The following is a 20,661-nucleotide window of genomic DNA, read 5'->3' on the forward strand; positions in this document are numbered from 1 at the left end:
GTAATTACACTGTAACTTATATGTAATTACACTGTAACTTACATATAATTACAGTGTAACTTATATATAAGTTTCACATAATTTTTAATCGTTAGATCTATTACCAGATTTGTTTTGGTGAGGAAGAAAACAAATCATAGCACACACATATGTGAAATAATTTGTTCCCACGACCTCCATTTTACCGAAATAACATGTTACGGAGAGATTTTTTAAAATTACATACAAGTTACACTATATTTACAGTGTAATTACATGCAAGTTACAGTGTAATTACACTACGATTATACTGTAATTACATCTGTCAAATTTTTGAGGAAAAATTTGTCGACAAATATATAGGAAAATCGGTACCGCAATACCAAGGCCGCGCGGACGCGAGTGGGAATCCAAATTGGGCCCAACTTGACATGGGCCGGACGCACACCTGTGGCGTGACAATAGCTAGCAGTAATTAATACGGGCTGTACGGACCGTTACCGTTACCTTTTGCTTCCATCAGATCGTACAGTCACTGACAGAGTTGGACCCACAAACGACCCAGTTTGCTTTTGGCAGCACGTGAGGAAAAGCAGCCCCACATGCCTGACACCATCTACAGTCCAACCAGAGCCGGACGACCGTTTCGGCGTACAAACCCACCCACGCACACTGACAAGCGGGCCCCACGTAGCCACAAACTAGGCGGGCCCACGTGTCACTGGGCCATATGCCGCGAGACGTTGGGCCGGCCGGGGTCTCTCCCCCACGTGCCCGTTTGGTCGCCAGGTGGGCCGGCCAGCCAGGACGACGGGGGGAATCACTGCTTGGGTTGGGTCGTACTTTTTTGCAGATTGGTCCCTCCGTTTTGAGAGGCGTGCTACTACTTTTCCTTTTTGCAGATTGGTCCCTCCGTTTTGATGGTATGACGTCGATGGTCCCACGTTGGGGGTCTTTTTGTGTGTAGGACAAAGGTGCTAATCACGCTGAAAAAAACCACCTACCGGCTAGGATTGGAAACAAATGGGAGAAAATCACCCACCAGCTAACCATTGTCGTTATGTGATAAAGCATTTAATTCCTTTTCTTGTGATCGAGGAAAAGTTCCATGCAGAGGTTGTTTGGTTGTTAGAGAGATCTTGAAGGAGACCATGATTAATTTGGTTTGACATTTCGAGCCAATCTCCTTTTATCTTATTCCATTTTATAATTATCAATGTATAATTCCTTCAAATTTACATTGACGTAACATGGTACTCCCTCCGTTTCACAATGTAAGTCATTCTAACATTTTTCACATTTATATAGATATTAATGAATCTAGACATCTATATATATTTAGATTCATTAACATCTATATAAATGTGAAAAATGCTAGAATGACTTACATTGTGAAACGGAGGGAGTACAATATAAGGTTTATCAAGTGAAACCGTGAAGATTGTGCTTTCATGAAAGCATTGTATCTAAATTTTGAATACAAGTTCAAGATTGAATCAAACAAATAAACATGGTTATACTTGTTTTTTTTAAAGGAAGGCAAGAACTTTGCCTTATATATATAAAAATAAACTTAGAACTACTCTAACGGTTAAAACTCAACTAGACTTTTTCGCCCCTACCCCAAAGTTTGGCCTCATCTTAGATTTATTTGGCTACTATGGTTGCCATAACCAACTATTGCATAAAACAACAAAAACACATGGCTATCTCTTAGTCTTGAAAGTCAATAAATCTATATCTCATACGTTATAATACTCTAACGTAAAAACGTTACTGTACTCACTCAACATCCATAACTTAAAAATAGCCGTTATCAATAAAGCGCCACAATGATAGTTGCATAAAGTTACACCACATATATATTACTAGTATACTAGTTATTGATGATGATAGAATTAGGTCACTATCAATGTCTCCTAGGTAAGAGCTGTACCGGGCCCTTCTACTGTTGCAATCGCATCTTTTTTCAAACCGGAAACGATGATTCACATTTATTTAAAATTTTAATTCTCACCACGCAACGCAACGCAAGCCGGCTGTCCTTTTCCAGAATAGCATGAAAACGACAGGACTGATCCGCAATAACGCCATCCCTTTCTCTCTCCACTCCACTCCACTCTTCCCCCCTACCCTCTCCTCTCTCTCTCTCCTGCGCTGTGACGCGCACACTTCGCCGGAGCGACCGCCGCCTCCGGCCACCGTCTCCGGCTATCTGGTGAGTCCCGCCCCCGCTTTCCTTCCTATACTGCCAATCTCGCATCGGTTTGGTTCTGGCGGTTGGAGGCGCGACGCGACGCTGCGCTAGAATTCGATCGACTAAAGCTGAGCGGGGTGGTGGTTACGATGGGGGTGTCGACGAGCGTGGCGGCCGAGATCTCGCGCTCGGTGGCCCGCCGGCGAGGTAGAGGCGGCGAGATTTGGCGGTGGTTTCGTTTGATCCTGACGGCTTCGGCCGGCGGCGGCCGGTGTATTGCCCTTCCCCATGCATGCTCCAGCGCCGAGCAAACCCGGGCCCCCTAACGACGCTACCCACCATTGATGCCGCACGCGCCTTCGCCTGCGCAGGTCCTCCGCCTGTCGCCCCGTGCGGCCTCGGACCTGCCAATTTCTAAGAATCGAAATTGTCAATGCCCAAAATATGGCTCAATTTTTCTTGCATATTTCTTAAGTGTATAAGAAATGAGATCGGTGAGAAGATGGCATGCAAAGCTGGGGAAAGTTCCAATAAAATGTTGCTTTCTCTCTCCCTCAGGAGCTGAGGGGAATTTTCTTATTTAGAGCGGTAGGTGAGGAAGTTAGTGGGAGTTACCTTTCCTCTTTTTTCTTGCGAAATTGGACGATACACTAGTGTTTTCTTGAGATCATTTGTAGCAAGTGCTGAGGCATCTCAAGAGGAGGAGCTGGTAAGGGGCTGGTCATCTTCAATCTCACGCAGTCAAGCCTGAAATCATCCACCTGTCTCACGAGTCATGCCAAGGATCCCCGCAAAAAAAGAGTCACGCCAAGGATGGCCTCTGGCTCAGTGTTCTGCTCCCTCTGAGTGCAAAGAGGTAGATGCTGCCGCTCCAGCTCGTACGGCATTGGCTTGTCAAGGTAGTAGTAGCGTGCATGATGGCAGATTAATTGGCGGGAACGGGTGGTTTAAGAGGTGGCATTATGGCATGGGGAGGCGCAGGCAATCTTGTGCCTGTTAGGCCAGCGGGTTCTGTCAATGCTAAAGGACAGGGGCCACGCGAGCAGCGCGTTAAAGGCAGCAAGCTCCTCAGTGGCCGCTTCTTGTGCATAGGTGGCATCCTCAAGGAGAGGTGTAGTGATGGCAGCAGTCGGGCAATGTGGAGGCACAGAGAGGGAGGAGGAGCAGGAGAAGATGGGAGGGGGAGATGGAGGTGGCATTGGCTGGGGAAGAAGAGGGGGAACAGGTCGGAGAAGAGAAGCAGAGATGTGATGGGCTGGCACAGGGGGGTTGGGGTGGGGCACAGATCACGGCAATTGTGTATTTGAGGGAAAAACTGATGGATGGCGAAGCAGCTAATTAGTGTTGGGCAATTCGCTACTGCAGCATGAATGAAGTTGGCTCTTTGAAGTAATAGAGGTTGATTATTCTTGCATTGCTATTCAACAGACTGTATTGGAGTTGGTGGAATGGTTATATCTTGTATTTGAGGTCTTTGTTTTCTCCATTCACTAGTGTCCATGAACATGAATATGCAAATATTCTTTTTGCTAGCAGTGGTTATATGTATCTTTTATTTTGTTGTTGAAGTAACAGGAGTATCTTTTGTCATGGTAATCATATGATATTAAGTGGTAACTTTCCTCTCTCTCTTTTGGTACCATGGCAAAGTTATGTTAAATAACTTCCCTATTATACTGTAGGTGGTCATATTAAAAAATTGAGGTGGTAAAAGTTGCAACTATTTAATCATGTCGAATTCCAACTCATCAGAGCGACGAGAGTACCGAGAACCAACTTCACCTTCACCATCCACGTCATCTTCTAGATCAAGGTATAACATTGACTCGTTTCTTCTTCTTCTTTTTTTCTCATTAATACAATGGAATTATCAAGAAAATCTTGTAATTTGCAAAGTTAGATTACCAGGTTGGACTTTCTACATTACCATATTGTAATTCCTTGTGTTTATTTTAAGCATTCTCCATCTCTTTATTTCATGCATTTATTTATGTACTTTGATGGACTGGTATCGCAATCATCATTTTTACTTCTTCTCTGCTATATAGGGATAGAAGTGATCTTGCGGAAGTAGATGATCCTGAAAGTGCAATGTCCACAGTTGCTCAATTGTTGGAGCAACTCCATACTAGCATGACATCTCTACCAGAGAAAGAAGTGACGACTAAAAGATTGCTTGAACTGGCCAAAGAAAAAAAGGAAGCAAGGGTTTTGATAGGTAGCCATTCTCAGGCGATTCCACTATTTATATCTATCCTTAGAAGTGGGACATCTATAGCAAAAGTAAATGCTGCAGCACTACTTAGCGCACTCTGCAAGGAAGAGGACCTGCGTGTCAAGGTCCTGTTAGGAGGTTGCATACCACCCTTGCTCTCTCTTTTGAAGTCTGAATCTACTGAAGCAAAGAAGGCGGCTGCTGAAGCTATTTTTGAAGTGTCTTCTGGTGGACTTTCAGATGATCATATAGGTATGAAAATATTTGTGACAGAAGGTGTTGTGCCAACCCTCTGGGACATGCTCAAACCTAAGTCACACCAAGATAAAGTAGTTGAGGGTTTTGTCACTGGTGCCTTAAGGAATCTCTGTGGAGACAAAGATGGTTATTGGAGGGCCAATCTTGAAGCTGGTGGAGTAGAAATTATAACTGGTCTTATTTCATCTAAGAATACTACTTCACAGTCAAATGCTGCCTCCCTTTTAGCACGGTTGGTATCTGCCTTTGGTGATAGCATCCCCAAAATTATTGATGCCGGGGCTGTTAAGGCTCTTCTTCGCCTCCTAAATCGAGACAATGACATTTCAGTTCGTGAAAGTGCGGCCGATGCTTTGGAGGCTCTATCTTCCAAGTCTAGTATTGCAAAGAAGGCTGTGGTAGATGCTGGTGGCATTCCTGTTCTCATTGGAGCAGTTGTAGCTCCTTCAAAAGAGTGCATGCGTGGGGATACTTGTCATTCTCTACAAAGTCATGCTGTTCATGCTTTATCAAATATCTGTGGTGGAACAGTATCTCTGTTGCTTTATCTTGGAGAGCTCTGCCAGGTGCCCAGTCCACCTGTTCCCCTCGCTGACATTCTTGGTGCACTTGCATATACATTGATGGTATTTAGTGGCACTGATGGTAAATCTTTTGATCCGATTGAGATAGAAAATATTTTGATTGTGCTCCTGAAGTCCTATGATAGTAATCTTGTGCTTGATCGTATTCTTGAGGCTTTAGCCAGTCTATATGGAAATGCATGTCTGTCTGGTAGGCTTAATCACTCGAATGCAAAGAAGGTCCTTGTTGGGCTGATCACTATGGCTTCTGCTGATGTGCAGAAAAATCTTGTTCATGCTTTAACGAGCTTGTGCTCTGATGGTATTGGAATATGGGATGCTCTAGGAAAGAGAGAAGGAACTCAATTGCTGATATCATTTCTTGGGCTTTCTAGTGAGCAGCATCAGGAGTATGCTGTTTCATTGTTGGCTATATTGAGTGATGAAGTAGATGACAGTAAATGGGCAATAACCGCTGCTGGAGGTATTCCTCCACTTGTCCAGCTACTGGAGACAGGATCTCAAAAAGCAAAAGAAGATGCTGCTCATATCTTGTGGAACTTGTGTTGTCACAGTGATGATATCAGTGCATGTGTCGAGAGTGCTGGGGCAGTTCTTGCATTGCTTTGGCTTCTAAAGAGTGGTAGCCCTCATGGACAAGAGGCATCAGCTAAAGCACTCAAGAAGATTATACGGTCTGCTGATTCCTCCACAATTAATCAGTTACGAGCACTGCTGCTTAGTGACTCTCTTAGTACAAAGGCCCATGCCATTACAGTTCTTGGGCATGTACTTGTGATGGCTTCCCAGAGAGATCTAGTGCAGAATGGAGCTCCAGCCAATAAAGGGCTCAGATCTCTTATTGATATTCTTGAGTCATCAAATGAGGAAACTCAGGAACAAGCTGCAACTGTGGTGGCTGATATTTTCAGTACCCGTCAGGATATTTGTGATATCTTAGGAACTGATGAAATTATTCAGCCATGCATGAAGCTTTTGACAAGTGGGAACCAAGTTATTGCAACACAATCTGCTCGAGCTTTAGGAGCACTCTCCCACTCGGCTAATGCCATGTTGAAGAACAAGATGTCATGCATAGCTGAAGGCTATGTGCAAACTCTTATAGAGATGTCAAAGTCACCATCCATTGATGCTGCTGAAACAACAATTGCTGCATTGGCAAATTTCCTATCAGATGCACATATTGCCAAGGAAGCACTAGACGGCAACATCGTCCTGGCTTTGACTAGAGTACTTAAGGAAGGGAGCTTGGAAGGAAAGATTAGTGCTTCACGGTCGCTCTGTCAGTTGCTCAACCAGTTCCCCCTCAATGAAGTTATTCCAGATTACTCGCAGTGCTATTTTATAATTCATGCACTGCTGGTGTGTCTATCTGGCATCAATTTAGAAAATGCTACTAATTTGGATCCCTTGAATGTACTTGCATGGATGGCTAGGACCAAGGAGGGCGCGCACTTTAGTTCTCCCTTGTGGTCTGCCTTTCTTGATGTTCCAGAAAGCTTAGAGCCTTTAGTGCGCTGTATCAGTGTTGGGCTTCCACCGATTCAAGATAAGGCCATTCAAATTCTTGCAAGTTTATGTCAGGACCAACCTTCTCTACTTGGTGAGCATTTGAACAGAAGTCAAGGATGCATTGCTTCCCTTGCTAGTAGAGTTATTGAATCAACAAACATGGAAATAAGAATTGGCAGTGCCATCACCCTCATATCTGCAATGAGACACAGCAGGGAACACTCAATTGATGTTATTGAAGCATCAGGGCATCTGAAGAATCTAATATCTGCATCCATTGATATGATGAAGCAAGATTCTGCCCCAACATCCCTAGATATTGAAGTTTGGAAACCATACCCCGAAAACAGTTTGTATAACTATGATAAGGATGTTCTGGGTGTGTCTGGATCAGGAAAGGTCTTGGAAGAAACAGTTGCGCTTTGGTTGCTCTCACTTATTTGTTCTTCTCATTTGAGTAGTAAACTTACTGTTATGGACCTCGGTGGTGTTGAGACTATATCTGATAAACTTGCTAGCTACACCACTAATCAACAGGTGCATATGTTTTGCCTTTCCTTTCTAATTTTCTCTGTGCCTATACTCGCTATACTATTTCTATATATCATTTAACTGCAATCAGTTGGCTTAAATTCAAGATGCTTATTGCTTACTGTTTGGAACTGCTATATTATTTGAGTTGAGAGATTAGGGATACATCATGCCATTTCCCCCTGATTTCACCATTTTACCTTGTTACTTTGAAGCGCCTAAGCTGTATAAAAGATAAAATATATCCAAATAGAATTCAATATTTACTTGTACGGTCAAGATCCTAATTAGCTGTTTCTGAAAAAAAAGATCCTGATTAGCTATCTACATATAATCAGCTGATTCTGAGCATTTTGTCCAGAAACATGATAGTCCTTGTATATTTAGTCGTTCTAGACACCAGAGATATGATAGCTTTACTTATTCCTTAATTATATTATGTTTATGTTACCAAATTATACTGTTTTGTCTCATATGGCAAATTCCTGGCCCTCAATGATTCCATGTTACAGGACCAATATGAAGACTCAGAGAGTGTATGGACTTGCGCCCTTCTTTTGGCTACTTTATTTCAGGATTCAATGCTTGTTCAATCTCCAGCAATAATGCGAACAATACCTTCTTTAGCTTCGTTGCTAAAATCAGACAAGATCATTGACAAATACTTTGCTGCTCAGTCACTGGCTAGCCTTGTTTCCACTGGAAGCAGAAGTATACAGCTTGCTATTGCAAATTCTGGTGCAGTTATGGGTACTATAGCTATGATTGGACAGATCGAATCTACTATGCCAAACCTTGTTGCTATGGCTGAAGAATTCAAGTTGGCAGATAACCCAAGTAAAATAATATTGAGAAGCCTTTTTGAGCTTGAAGATGTCCGTACGAGTGCTACTGCTCGAAGGTCCATTCCGTTGCTTGTGGATCTACTTAAACCAATGCCAGACAGACAAGGCGCACCTCTGGTTGCTTTGCACCTTCTGACTCAACTAGCGGAAGGCAGTGAGACAAATAAAGTAGCTATGGCAGAGGCTGGAGTCTTGGATGCTTTAACAAAGTATCTATCTTTAAGTCCTCAAGACTCAACTGAAACTACTATAATCAATCTACTGCGGATCCTATACACAAACCCTGATCTTCTTTACCATGAATCCTCAATTAGCACTTCAAATCAATTGGTAGCTGTCTTACGTCTGGGCTCAAGAAATTCTAGGCTTAATGCAGCAAGGACGTTACAGAACCTCTTTGATTCAGAGAATATAAGAGACACTGAAGTGGCTTGGCAAGCTATTCCGCCATTACTTGATATGCTTGAGTCAGGAACTGAAACAGAACAGCAGGCAGCACTTGGTGCTCTAATCAAACTTTCTTCTGGGAATATCTCAAAGGCTTCAGCTTTGTTTGATGTAGAAGGCACTACACTTGAAAGCCTCTACAAAATTTTATCCTTCAGTTCGTCATTGGAGCTTAAGAATGATGCCGCTCAGCTCTGCTATATTCTTTTTGAGAATTCTACTATAAGGGCATCACCCATTGCCTCTGAATGCCTTCAACCCCTGATATCATTAATGACGTCAGGCTCTACTTTTGTTGTTGAACCTGCAGTTCGTGCTCTAAATAGGCTACTGGATGAGGAGTACAATGCAGAGATTGCTGCCACTAGTGAAGTTGTTGATCTTCTTGTTAGTTTTGTTCCTGGGACTAATCACCAACTGTCTGAGGCATGTATTGGTGCTCTCATAAAATTGGGTAAGGACCGTCCCAACTGCAAGCTTGAGATGGTTAAAGCTGGCATTATTGAACATGTGCTTGATATGATTCTTGATGTTCCTGTTTCTGTTAGTTCATCGATTGCTGAGTTGCTTCGCATTTTGACAAACAACAGTGGCATTGCTAAAAGTTCTGCTGCAGCAAAAATGGTAGAGCCACTTTTCTTGCTTTTACGTCGCCCAGATGTCACTATGTGGGACCAGCATAGCGCATTGCAAGCTCTTGTAAATATTCTAGAAAAGCCTCAAAGTCTCGCGGCATTGAAGTTAAGTCCCAGTCAAATAATTGAACCGTTAATATCATTCCTTGAGTCTCCCTCTCAAGCAATCCAGCAACTTGGCACTGAATTACTGACACATCTTCTAGAGCAGGAGCATTTCCAACAGGATATCACTACAAAAAATGCAGTTGTCCCTCTGGTGCAGCTTGCTGGTATTGGAATCTTGAGTTTACAACAGACTGCAGTTAAAGCGCTTGAGAGCATATCTCAGAGTTGGCCTAAGGCTGTAGCAGATGCAGGTGGAATTCTTGAACTTTCAAAGGTAATTGTCCAAGATGATCCTCAGCCAAGTCAAGCATTATGGGACTCTGCAGCACTTGTATTATGTAATGTTTTGCGCTATAGCTCTGATAACTATGTCCAAGTGTCAATAGCTGTACTTGTAAGACTGCTGAATTCCACCATCGAGAGTACTGTTACAATAGCTCTGAATGCTCTTCTTGTGCAAGAGAAAAGTAAGTCACGCTGTGCTTTAGCCATGGCTGAGGCTGGGGCTGTGCGTGCTCTGTTAAAGCTCCTTAAGAGCCATCGTTGTGAGGAATCCGCTGCAAGATTGCTTGAAGCTCTGATAAACAATGCAAGGGTCCGGGAGACAAAAGTTGCCAAATATTCTATTGGTCCTCTCTCACAGTACCTTTTAGATCCCCAGTCTAAGAATCAGTCAGCCAAGTTCTTGGTTACTCTTGCACTGGGTGACATTTTCCAGCATGAAGCACTCGCAAGAGCAAGTGACTCTGTATCTGCTTGCCGTGCTCTTGTAAGCGTACTTGAGGACCAGCCTACGGATGATATGACAATGGTTGCTATTTGTGCACTACAAAGCTTAGTTCTGCACAGCAGGACAAATAGGCGTGCTGTTGCGGAGGCTGGAGGCATTTTGGTTGTACAGGAATTGCTTCTGTCTCCAAATGTAGATATTGCAGGACAGGCTGCTCTTCTAATCAAGTATCTATTTTTAAACCATACACTTCAAGAATATGTTTCGAATGAGCTCATTCGATCTCTCACTGGTAAGTTGCTGATCATTGTGCTGAAGTGAGTTGGTTTCTCCTTTTCGATTGCATTCATGCTTTTTTTTTACAATCTTTTTTTAATACTAGTAAAATATTCTCTCATAACTTGAACTTGCTGAGTTATATCTAGTTCCATGATTGCCATGATATCCCTGAATATCCTACCTGTTCATCTTATTGATAAGATGCTCTGAGTAATAAATAGAATTTTCAAGCTCTTATTGTGTCTTCACTGTTTGATGACGCATTTGAATTGTTATGTTTGTAATCTCAATTGCAATTCCTCGCAGCTGCCTTGGAAAGAGAGCTACTCTCTACATCAACCATCAATGAAGTTATTTTGAGGACTATACATGTGATATTCAACAACTTTAAAAAAGTCCGGTTTTCTGAGGCAGCAACCTTGTGCATACCCCATTTGGTTTGTGCCCTGAAGGATGGAAATGAGGCTGCCCAAGAAAGTGTGCTCGACACCCTTTGCTTGCTGAAAGAATCTTGGCCACAAATGAATGAGGACATTGCAAAAGCCCAATCCCTGATTTCTGCTGAGGCGATACCTGTACTACAAATGCTTATGAAGACATGTCCTCCCAGTTTTCACGAGAGAGCTGATAGCTTGCTGCAATGCTTACCTGGTTGCCTGACAGTGACCATCTTACGTGGGAATAACTTAAAGCAGACAATGGGGAGTACAAATGCATTTTGCTGCCTGCAAATAGGAAATGGGCCCCCAAGGCAAACTAAGGTGAATTCCTGCTAGATTATTTTACTCGTTATCTATGATGCGCTTGGTTCTTTTGCTATTGCACCCAACAATCTGGTGATTTCATCAATGAACCCCGGAAGACTGAAGATTATAGTTTCAGAGCTGGGTATTTAGATTATCAGTTGATATTATTGTTTATGCAAGAAGTTTAATTTTCTGTTGCATACCCGATTTTTTTTTTCTAATCATTGTTTGTACCATACGTTCAGGTGGTTAACAATAGCATCTGCCCAGTATGGAATGAGGGTTTCACTTGGTTATTTGATATCCCACCAAAGGGGCAGAAGCTATACATCTTGTGCAAAAGCAAAAACACGTTTGGAAAGGTATTTTGTATCTTCCGTGCACACTTTTTCTTTTTAAAAAAATCTCCTTGCATGTGATTCCTATCTAACTTTCTCCTTGCATGTGATTGCTTTCAAACTTGTCTAATTATTTTACCATTTGCTTTGCAGTCGACACTCGGTCGAGTCACCATCCAGATCGACAACGTTGTCACCGAGGGTGTATACAGTGGTTTCTTCAGCCTTAAACATGATGGTGGCAAGGATGGCTCGAGAACCCTAGAGATAGAGATTGTATGGTCTAATAGGCCATCCAATGACAATATGTAGCAGTGCTGATTTGCCTATCGCCAATGTTATAGTTTTGGCCTTCATGTAAATCAGCCCCATAAAACATCCAAATTCATTCTATGTAGAAAGTTTAGCCAATTCACAAACGTATTTAACATTCGATTATTTCAAGGTCCTTTCTGGATTGTGTAGCCTTGTAGCTCCAGCAGATTTTGGACCGGCTATTTTTGTACAGGCGAACTTATTTCCTGTAATTATAACTTGGAGTAGCTTAGTGAAGATGCCATTTGGATGATCGAAGCCACTCAGGAATTTCCCAGTAAATAGTTCGGTTCCCACTGGACTTCATGCATTATCTCGTTCAAACCGTCCCTAGTGGAAAGGGATCCTCTGACTTAACTGCTGTGCAGTTGAGTCACTGACATGTGGGCCACAGCAAAGTGGGACCCACATGTCAATGACTCAACTGCATGTGCAGTTAAGTCAGAGGATCTGCTTCCGTCCCTAGCTAGTAGTATTTGACTATTTTGTGCAGTACAACGGTAAGGATTTAGTTGGCTTGCATATACTTAGAAATTTTACATAAAACCCTTCGATTCCTGTACAATTTAAGAAAAATTGAAATGTTTTAAGAGAAGGGATAGATGCTCAGCAAAGGCACTATTCTATTATGTTGAATTATTTATGGCAATTATTCGAGGGTACAAATACAAATGAACAAACTAATCATTATCAAGTTGAAAAACAGTATCTTAAGAAATTCATATTTAGAACTTTTAAAAAAAATCACATCATTTAAGAACCGAGGAAATGTCCGCGTTAATCCATCGTTCTATTCCTTATAAACAAAGAGGCATTCCAAGAAGAACTTTGCTGTCAAAAATGCATAGTACCAAATTCTACAGATTACATGTGGAGTGAAGGGTAGTGGGGACCATTAAAATGGTCAAGATCAACATCTGGATATTATCAAGCAGACAAGATCTTGGAGGTTTGAACTTTGAAGGAAAAGGAGCTAGAGCATAGCAGCCATTCCCTTGTCGGCACATGGAGAATATGAATCATATGCCTTGTTTAGATCTCAAAGAATTTTGACTAAAAACATCACGTCAAATATTTGGACACATGTATAGAGCATTAAATGTGGAAAAAAAAAACCAATTGCATAGTTCGCGTGTAAATTGCAAGACGAATATTTTGAGCCTAACTGCGACATGAATTGACAATGTGGTACTACGGTAAGCATTTGCTAATGACAGATTAATTAAGCTTAATAAATTCGTCTCGCAGTTTACAGTAAACATTTATAGGCAGAATTTGTAATTTGTTTTGTTATTAGTTTACGTTTAATACTTTAAATGTGTGTCCGTATGCTTCAAAAAATTTACACCCAAAGAATTAAGCACGGCCAGAATATCAGATCCACCAAAAGTAAACAGAACAACTAGGGACATGGGCTTTATTTTCTTCTTGTTTATTTTTGCACCACTCTCTGGACAGAAGACAAAGACGATTGAATTTGCATAAAAGAAACACATAGGTGGCTAGGTTTGATTTATTTTATATTTTTTTTAACATTTCTAATTTTAAAATAAACCCCTCTAAAACTTATTTTCAAGATCTGAACCATTTGAGCACTTGCGTGACAAAAACACACCGATCTAGTTGGCGTGATGACAACGTTTATTTGATCACGCCAGTCTGGCTGACGTGGCAGGATAAAACTATAATAAATTTTAAGAGGGTTCATTTTTAACATTAAAAATTAAAAGGTTCAAAAAATTAAAAAAATTGCTAGGTTTGGCATCGAGTGGGGCAACAGTTTTTGTTAGGTGGTCCAAACAAAGTTTTGGATCGTTAGGCTCTAATTTTTTTTTAACAAAATCTAGTTTTATTAAAACTCATACACAAAAAACCATTGTTATGTGCGTAGTTCAATAAAAACCATTATGTTCTTAGGTTACTGTTTTGCATGCAATGAATGGAATTTGTGTGATTTATATAATTAGGGTGTGTTTGAGGAGGAGGGGATTGAGGAGATTGGGGAGATTGGGAAGATATGCAAAACGAGGTAAGCCATTAGTGTATGATTAGTTGAGTATTAACTATTTTAAATTTTAAAAACGGATTAATATGATTTTTTAAAGTAACTTTCCTATATAATTTTTTTTTTCAAAAAACGTACCGTTTAGTAGTTGGGAAGCGTGCGCACGGAAAACGAGATGTTTTCTCTCTCAATCTCCCAGAACACCTGGGAACGAACGAAGCCTTACTAGCTAAAGGCTCGTAACACAACGAATATTTTAATTGATAAAAATAAAAAGATACATAATTCTGACATAAATATTGCATCCGTTCTATAATACAAGGGATTTAGCCCATATAGTTATATGGACGAAATCCCTTTATTAGAGGAATGAGGTAGTAGTAGATTAAGCATATAAGTAATATATGTAATGCATTCTCTTGGTATCTGTTTAAAGCATATGATTGATTAAGACATACCAGAAACAGAAACATAAGAGTGCAGAGGACACTCATAGAACTCACGTGGGGGCACAAACCATAAGGTGTTTTTCAAGAGTATGATATTTATGGTGAATATTATAATGCACTTATAAGTTTAAAATAGAGTGGTTAAAGTTTTAAAATAAACAGTGCCGAAGACAGTTTAATTTGAGAACCAAATTAGTACTACTAGCATTTTCAACACGGTGCAATGCAGAAGCATTGAATCTAGCTAGTAGATAAGATAAAGACTTCGATCATCCCATCCAAATATACGAAAACAACGTCAGTACACACCAAACTTTGGATTCCACGGACTTGTTTAACTAAAGCAGAGCGTCCAGTACACATGAAGACTGACCACTAGTAGTTAATTTCGAAGCTTCGATTGCTTAACGCGGTTGCTCTACATGCATCCAACTAATTAACGCGGTCTCATTTTCTGTTTGAAGAAAAGATCGATGCATGACAGTGACACCATCCACGCGGCTCTCACGTGTCAATTTCTCAGCTCAAAGTCTTCACTGGACAAAGAGGAATTATATTCCACACACACGGCTGGGCTCACACGATTAAGTTGGATAATCTGTGGAAATTAATTAGAGTACCGGTTGTACACTTGCACTCACTATAGTCACTAAGTATTGTTTTTTTTAATTTTTTTTTGAAAACAGTCTACTTCGTAGTTTCACCAACCACAGTTGTAGGTCACTACTGGCACTGAGGGTTTTGGGGCCGGTCTTTCTGGATCAGCCACAGTCGACAGACAAATTAGTACTAATTTAAATTTTAGAGCTTAATGTTAAATGTGTATTGCTAGATTTCAGGTACCTGAAATTTTGTAAACTTTCAGTCATATTTTATCTCTTTTTCATTATAATTTTGTACACTTTTTTATCTAAGCTTTGAATATTTTTTATGTAATTTTGTAAATTTTATGAATATAAATTTATTTCATGTTTTTTTTAATTTTTTTAATTTTAAATATGTGCTTCAACCTTTTATATACGAAAAAAAACATTTCAGTTAAAATTATTTCAGCCAACTGAAATCTAGACACTCCCAATCTTAGTTAAAATTATTTTCAATTTGTGTAGTCACTTTTCTTCGGCTTTGTCTAGACCAGCAAAAGATGGTTAAAAAAATAAAAGCAAAAACAAATACATGTTTTTTTTTTGAACAAACATCACCATATAGGTTGCAAATTAGAGAGGCCAAATGTGTCTTTTCCCCTTACATACTTTGTACGGCGTGAACCTAAATGTTCATAGTCTTATCAACATATTTTCCAACTTTGACCACTAGTCCTTGATATTTTCTGAAACACAATCAAATATACCAACCAAACCACCTACTACTTCTACTGATAATATTAATACAAAACTAATAGGCCATTTAGGAAAAGTTTTTAGGTTTAGTTGTCATACGGATGATATATATTTGAAGTATTAAATATAGTCTAAAAACAAAATAAATTATAGATTCCATCAGAAAACTACGAGATAAATTTATTAAGTCTAATTAATTCATTATTAGCAAATATTTAATGTAGCACCACATTATCAAATCATGGCGCAATTAGGGTTAAAACATTCGTCTCGCAATTTTCCGGTGAACTGTAATTAGTTTATTTTTCGTCCATATTTAATACTCTATACATGTGTTCAAACTGAGGAGTTTGGGAACTAAACCAGGCCTAAACAAAGAAAAAAAAAGAATAAAATCAGCAAATAGTATCGGAGAAGTTTCCGAGGAAATGACAGCGTCTTGTGATCTGTCCTCCTCGTCTTCCCCGCCTTTCCTCCGCCGCGTCGCCTCCTCTATCTCTCATCCCAACCTAGAGAGAGAAAGCAGCAGCCGCGGCCGCCGCTGTTCGCCCTGCTCCTCTGCCATGGCTGCTGCCGCGGCAAGGTGGGCCCCGGTCGTCGGCCTATTGGGCCTCCTGCTGCTCCCGTTCGCGCCTGCTCCGGCGGGAGCCGCAACGCCCGCGAGGTCGCCGCCGTCGTCGGCCTCCTCCGCCGTGTTCCTCCTCAGCGGCGATGTCTACCCCACCGGGTACGTACGCGATCTTTTGCTCCTCCCCTCCCTGATCGAGCTGGATTTCGATACCTTTGTTCGCTGGAGAAGAAGCAGTATCGGATCAATTGGGGTTCATTTGATTTGCTTATTGTTTAGATGTTAAAATCGGGATCATTTGGGGGGAAAGATATTGGCGTGTTGGAATTTGCATCTTTGGTTGGTCTCTTGGTGATTGCAATTAGTCGTCGCCGTTGCTCTGTGGGCGTTGCTGCTTTGTTGGTCTTATTTTGTATTATTTTTGACCAAGTCGCCGGCAGAATTTTTCTAAACCTGTCCACTCTTTTCTCTTTCTTCTTCTCAGAATCCGATGATGATCTGCTCTCTATTTGTAAATTAAATTCAAGTGCAGTGCAATGTAGTATCATGTATGTGTTGTTCACAGCTCTGCACTTATTCATTCAGTCCAGTTTGCTCTGTTTGAATTGAGCAAACTTAGGTGGTGTTTGGATCTAGGGACTTAACTTTAGTCCTTGTCTTTAGACACTAATTTAGAGTATTAAATATAAACTACTTACAAAACTAATTACATAAATGAAAGCTAATTCACGAGACAAATTTTTTGAGCCTAATTAATCCATAATTAGAGAATGTTTACTGTAGCATCACATAGGCTAATCATGGATTAGTTAGGCTTAATAGATTCGTCTCGTGAATTAGTCTAAGATTATGGATAGGTTTTATTAATAGTCTACGTTTAATATTTATAATTAATATCCAAACATTCGATGTGATAGGGACTTAAAAGTTTTAGTCCCATCTAAACAGGGCCTTATCTTCTTACCAAATGTTACAGTTTGCTTCTTCTTCTTTTTTTTTTTTTTTAAAAAAAAGAGAGAACAAAATGTTGCAGTTTGACTGTTTGAGAGTATATATTGACTGATTGTAGTTTTAATCTAATTTTACTTGTTCAAGAACTAAGACTGAAACTCTGCTTGCTCTTTTCCCCTGCCAGTTTGTTTCAGATGCTGTGCGATTTGACTAATTGCTTTGTTTCATTTGGAAATGCAGGCATTACTATGTTACTATGAACATTGGGGACCCAGCGAAGCCGTACTTCCTGGATGTCGACACCGGCAGCGACCTCACCTGGCTGCAGTGTGACGCTCCCTGCCAGAGCTGCAACAAGGTTCAACCTATGCCAAACAATAATTTGCACATAATCATATCAAAATTCTCGTCTTTATCAGTTAACTTTAGGCATTGTGCTTGGCCCAAATAACTTTGCCCATTTCTTTGTGTAGTTCTTGATTCATTGCTCTGCTCATAACTTATCATTGCTGTAGGGATGTCTTTTAGTGACAATTTAGATTTATCTTCTATTTTCAAAAGTAGAATTTATATTGAATTTTGTAGCCAATTTTCTCAGTGGTTAAGTTTAATCCCAGAACAGATACCTTCTTTGGTATCAAAATTGCATACTTTGATTAACTATTTAGGTTCAGGATTGTTGCTCAGTCTTACATGGTTTGTTTAGTGGCCTTCCTCTGGTAGGAAATGTGCAATCTCAGCATGATCTTTGGTCCCAGAAATTTGGCGCTTGATGTTGTCTTTCTAATGGTTTTTGCAGGTGCCACATCCGTTGTATCGGCCAACAAAGAACAAGCTAGTACCGTGTGCAAATTCAATCTGTACTGCGTTGCACAGTGGATCTAGCCCTAATAAGAAGTGCACCACACAACAACAATGTGATTATCAAATTAAGTACACCGACAAGGCATCTTCTCTCGGTGTGCTTGTTATGGACAGTTTCTCACTGCCCCTGAGGAACAAATCCAATGTTCGTCCGAGCCTCAGTTTTGGGTATACTACTTGGTGAAAACATTGCATAGTTAGAGCTAATGGATTTAGTTGTTGATGGTTCCTTTTGTTGTGCAGCTGTGGATATGACCAACAAGTGGGGAAAAATGGTGCAGCACCAGCAACAACAGACGGCTTGCTTGGGCTTGGTAGGGGATCAGTTAGCTTGCTCTCACAGCTCAAGCAGCAAGGGATCACCAAGAATGTACTCGGCCATTGTCTCAGCACCAGCGGAGGGGGATTCCTCTTCTTTGGGGATGATATGGTTCCCACTTCACGCGTAACTTGGGTATCCATGGTCCGGAGCACGTCTGGGTAATTACCTGTCCATGGAGTTTTACTTTGCTGCTGAAATATATTCATCATCATTTATGTTTGCTTGCTATATTACCAGATGAACTTATCATTATCTGATTCCCATGTCTTGGTTAGCAGTAATAATGTCGTAAGTTTAGTGCACAATTTCTTAACTTTACATAAGAGCAGTTCATTAAGTGTTTCAGAAAAAAAAGGCATCAAGATCTTGGGTTTGTTTTAAGATCCAAATTTGGTGTTGTTTTTCGTATTTTGTGTTATTCTTGATCAACATTGCAATGTCAAAGGTTGTTCAGAACACAACACCTCGATTGTGTTGAAATTGATAATTTTTGTTGGAAGTTATTATCCCTTTCTGTATCTTTGTGATCGCAGGGACAGGGGATACTAGTTTTCACGTTGGTTTTGCTTAACATCTTGCTGATCGTTCTTCTGCACAACCATTTTTACCCTGTTTACTGTTTCCACTTTATAACAGCATGGATACTTCGAAACTAATCAACATGTTTCAAATTTATTGAGGAAAGGTGGCACTTTGGCTTCTTAGATTGTGTGAAATCAGAATCTAGGTTCATCTTTAAAAAAAAAAAAAACTTTTCTAGGGCTACTGTCTAAATTGAAGGCATGCTAGGGAGTACCTAAGATATACACACTTGATAATAAAATATAATAATTTGCAAGTAACATAAGGACTTCAGTTAATTTTTTTTACTTCCATTCATCTGGTTTAACACATGATACACTATTGTCTTTTTTACCAGGAATTACTACTCACCCGGCTCAGCAACACTGTACTTTGATAGACGTTCACTGAGCACGAAGCCCATGGAGGTTGTATTTGACAGTGGTAGCACATATACATACTTTTCTGCGCAGCCATACCAAGCAACTATTTCTGCGGTAAATTTCAACCGTACAACAATCTACTTGCCATGAATTTGACAACACAGACATGTCTAATGAAATGTGTAAATCTTGCAGATCAAAGGTAGTCTCAGCAAGTCACTTAAACAGGTTTCAGATCCTAGTCTTCCTCTGTGCTGGAAAGGGCAGAAGGCATTCAAATCTGTTTCTGATGTTAAGAAGGACTTCAAGTCATTGCAATTCATCTTTGGTAAGAATGCGGTCATGGATATCCCTCCTGAAAACTACCTCATTATCACTGTAAGTATTCGACGATTCTATTGGCAACTAGAAATGAACTACTTTTTTTTATTGAAAATGATGGCTAAATTTTTCTTTCTATGTATGTGACAGAAAAATGGGAATGTGTGCTTGGGCATCCTTGATGGATCTGCTGCTAAGCTGAGTTTCAGCATAATTGGAGGTACAAAGTTCAGATATCATCGACTGTTTCTGAAATTTGGACATCATGCATCTTTGTGTAACCAATGCTTTTTACCCTTTTGCAGACATTACAATGCAGGATCAGATGGTGATATATGATAACGAGAAAGCACAGCTTGGTTGGATCCGTGGATCATGTAGTAGGAGCCCCAAGTCTATTATGTCTTCCTTTCCATGATCATCCCTCACATTTGATCCATGAGCTGGACATCCGCTTAATCATAATTGGATGTATCACTGATGGAGTTGGAGAAAGTTATTGCTAGCCTCAAGTCACCAGTACTGTGTAAGTGAAGAATGACAATCTGTTGCCATCCAAATAAAGTCTGTACTCTTAAACACAAATGGATGGAGAAATAAGATGAAATGAGAGAAGGATGAGCATGTAATAGTAATAGAGGCTGATAACAAGGCACTAACCTGTATTCTCCTGTTCATGGTGAATAATCATGTGCCATTTATTTGGAACCAAAATTTTGGATGCAAATAGGTGTTTTTAGTGTTAAGCTAGATTGGTTTCGTAGTTGAATACCACAACTAGAACATACAGGTAGCATTGTGAGTTGGCCTTTTGTGACTGTAAATTTTCCAGGTGAGCAGTTCATGTAGTTAGACTATAGCTTCAAGATGAATGACACTGTTTGCAGAAACTACTTTGGTCTCCCTGTTTCTGGCACAGAGATGACAGAACAATAAAAGTGTCTTTTGGAGTGAACTAGAACTTCTGATGACTCTCACAGAAAATTCAGTACTCTTTATAGCGAAATGTCAGCCTCTATCCATCCATCTGACATAACTACAAAAGTGAACTAAAAAGTTTCTGGACTTGGATCGTCTGCTGTAATGTAGAGGGGCACTGTGATTGTGTGAACAGTATTTTTATTATCTCTACTGTTGCAGCGAAATGCAGTATGGCTCAACGTTGTCAGGATCATCTC

At 40.4% G+C, this 20,661-nt stretch overlaps 2 protein-coding genes across 2 annotated transcripts; both read left to right on the plus strand.

Moving 5' to 3' along the window:
* Positions 1-2,092: 2,092 nt before the first annotated feature.
* On the plus strand, positions 2,093-11,981 carry LOC9267134 (protein CELLULOSE SYNTHASE INTERACTIVE 3). The gene is made up of 7 exons (XM_015761785.3): positions 2,093-2,197; positions 3,859-3,989; positions 4,225-7,282; positions 7,789-10,333; positions 10,627-11,081; positions 11,312-11,428; positions 11,558-11,981. Exons 2-7 carry the CDS (start codon positions 3,907-3,909, stop codon positions 11,714-11,716), a joined length of 6,417 nt encoding a protein of 2,138 aa, XP_015617271.1. The 5' UTR covers positions 2,093-2,197; positions 3,859-3,906; the 3' UTR covers positions 11,717-11,981.
* Positions 11,982-15,979: 3,998 nt separating this feature from the next.
* Positions 15,980-20,373, plus strand: LOC4349956 (aspartic proteinase Asp1-like). The gene is made up of 8 exons (XM_015762432.3): positions 15,980-16,240; positions 17,273-17,390; positions 17,832-18,064; positions 18,140-18,376; positions 19,138-19,276; positions 19,358-19,540; positions 19,634-19,703; positions 19,789-20,373. The coding sequence occupies exons 1-8, from the start codon at positions 16,077-16,079 to the stop codon at positions 19,899-19,901; spliced, it is 1,257 nt and encodes a 418-aa protein (XP_015617918.2). The 5' UTR covers positions 15,980-16,076; the 3' UTR covers positions 19,902-20,373.
* Positions 20,374-20,661: the final 288 nt, after the last annotated feature.

This window comes from Oryza sativa, chromosome 11, assembly GCF_034140825.1.
Source record: "Oryza sativa Japonica Group chromosome 11, ASM3414082v1".
Taxonomy (NCBI): domain Eukaryota; kingdom Viridiplantae; phylum Streptophyta; class Magnoliopsida; order Poales; family Poaceae; genus Oryza; species Oryza sativa.

What these genes read in the sequence shown, in the direction of transcription:
- LOC9267134 (XM_015761785.3), top strand. Translation starts at nt 3,907, where the DNA reads ATGTCGAATTCCAACTCATCAGAGCGACGAGAGTACCGAGAACCAACT. An exon ending in GCTCATTCGATCTCTCACTG is followed by an intron (nt 10,334 to 10,626) that starts GTAAGTTGCTGA and finishes AATTCCTCGCAG; the next exon opens with CTGCCTTGGAAAGAGAGCTA. An exon ending in GGCCCCCAAGGCAAACTAAG is followed by an intron (nt 11,082 to 11,311) that starts GTGAATTCCTGC and finishes CCATACGTTCAG; the next exon opens with GTGGTTAACAATAGCATCTG.
- LOC4349956 (XM_015762432.3), top strand. Translation starts at nt 16,077, where the DNA reads ATGGCTGCTGCCGCGGCAAGGTGGGCCCCGGTCGTCGGCCTATTGGGC. An exon ending in GGCGATGTCTACCCCACCGG is followed by an intron (nt 16,241 to 17,272) that starts GTACGTACGCGA and finishes TTGGAAATGCAG; the next exon opens with GCATTACTATGTTACTATGA. An exon ending in ACCAAGCAACTATTTCTGCG is followed by an intron (nt 19,277 to 19,357) that starts GTAAATTTCAAC and finishes TAAATCTTGCAG; the next exon opens with ATCAAAGGTAGTCTCAGCAA.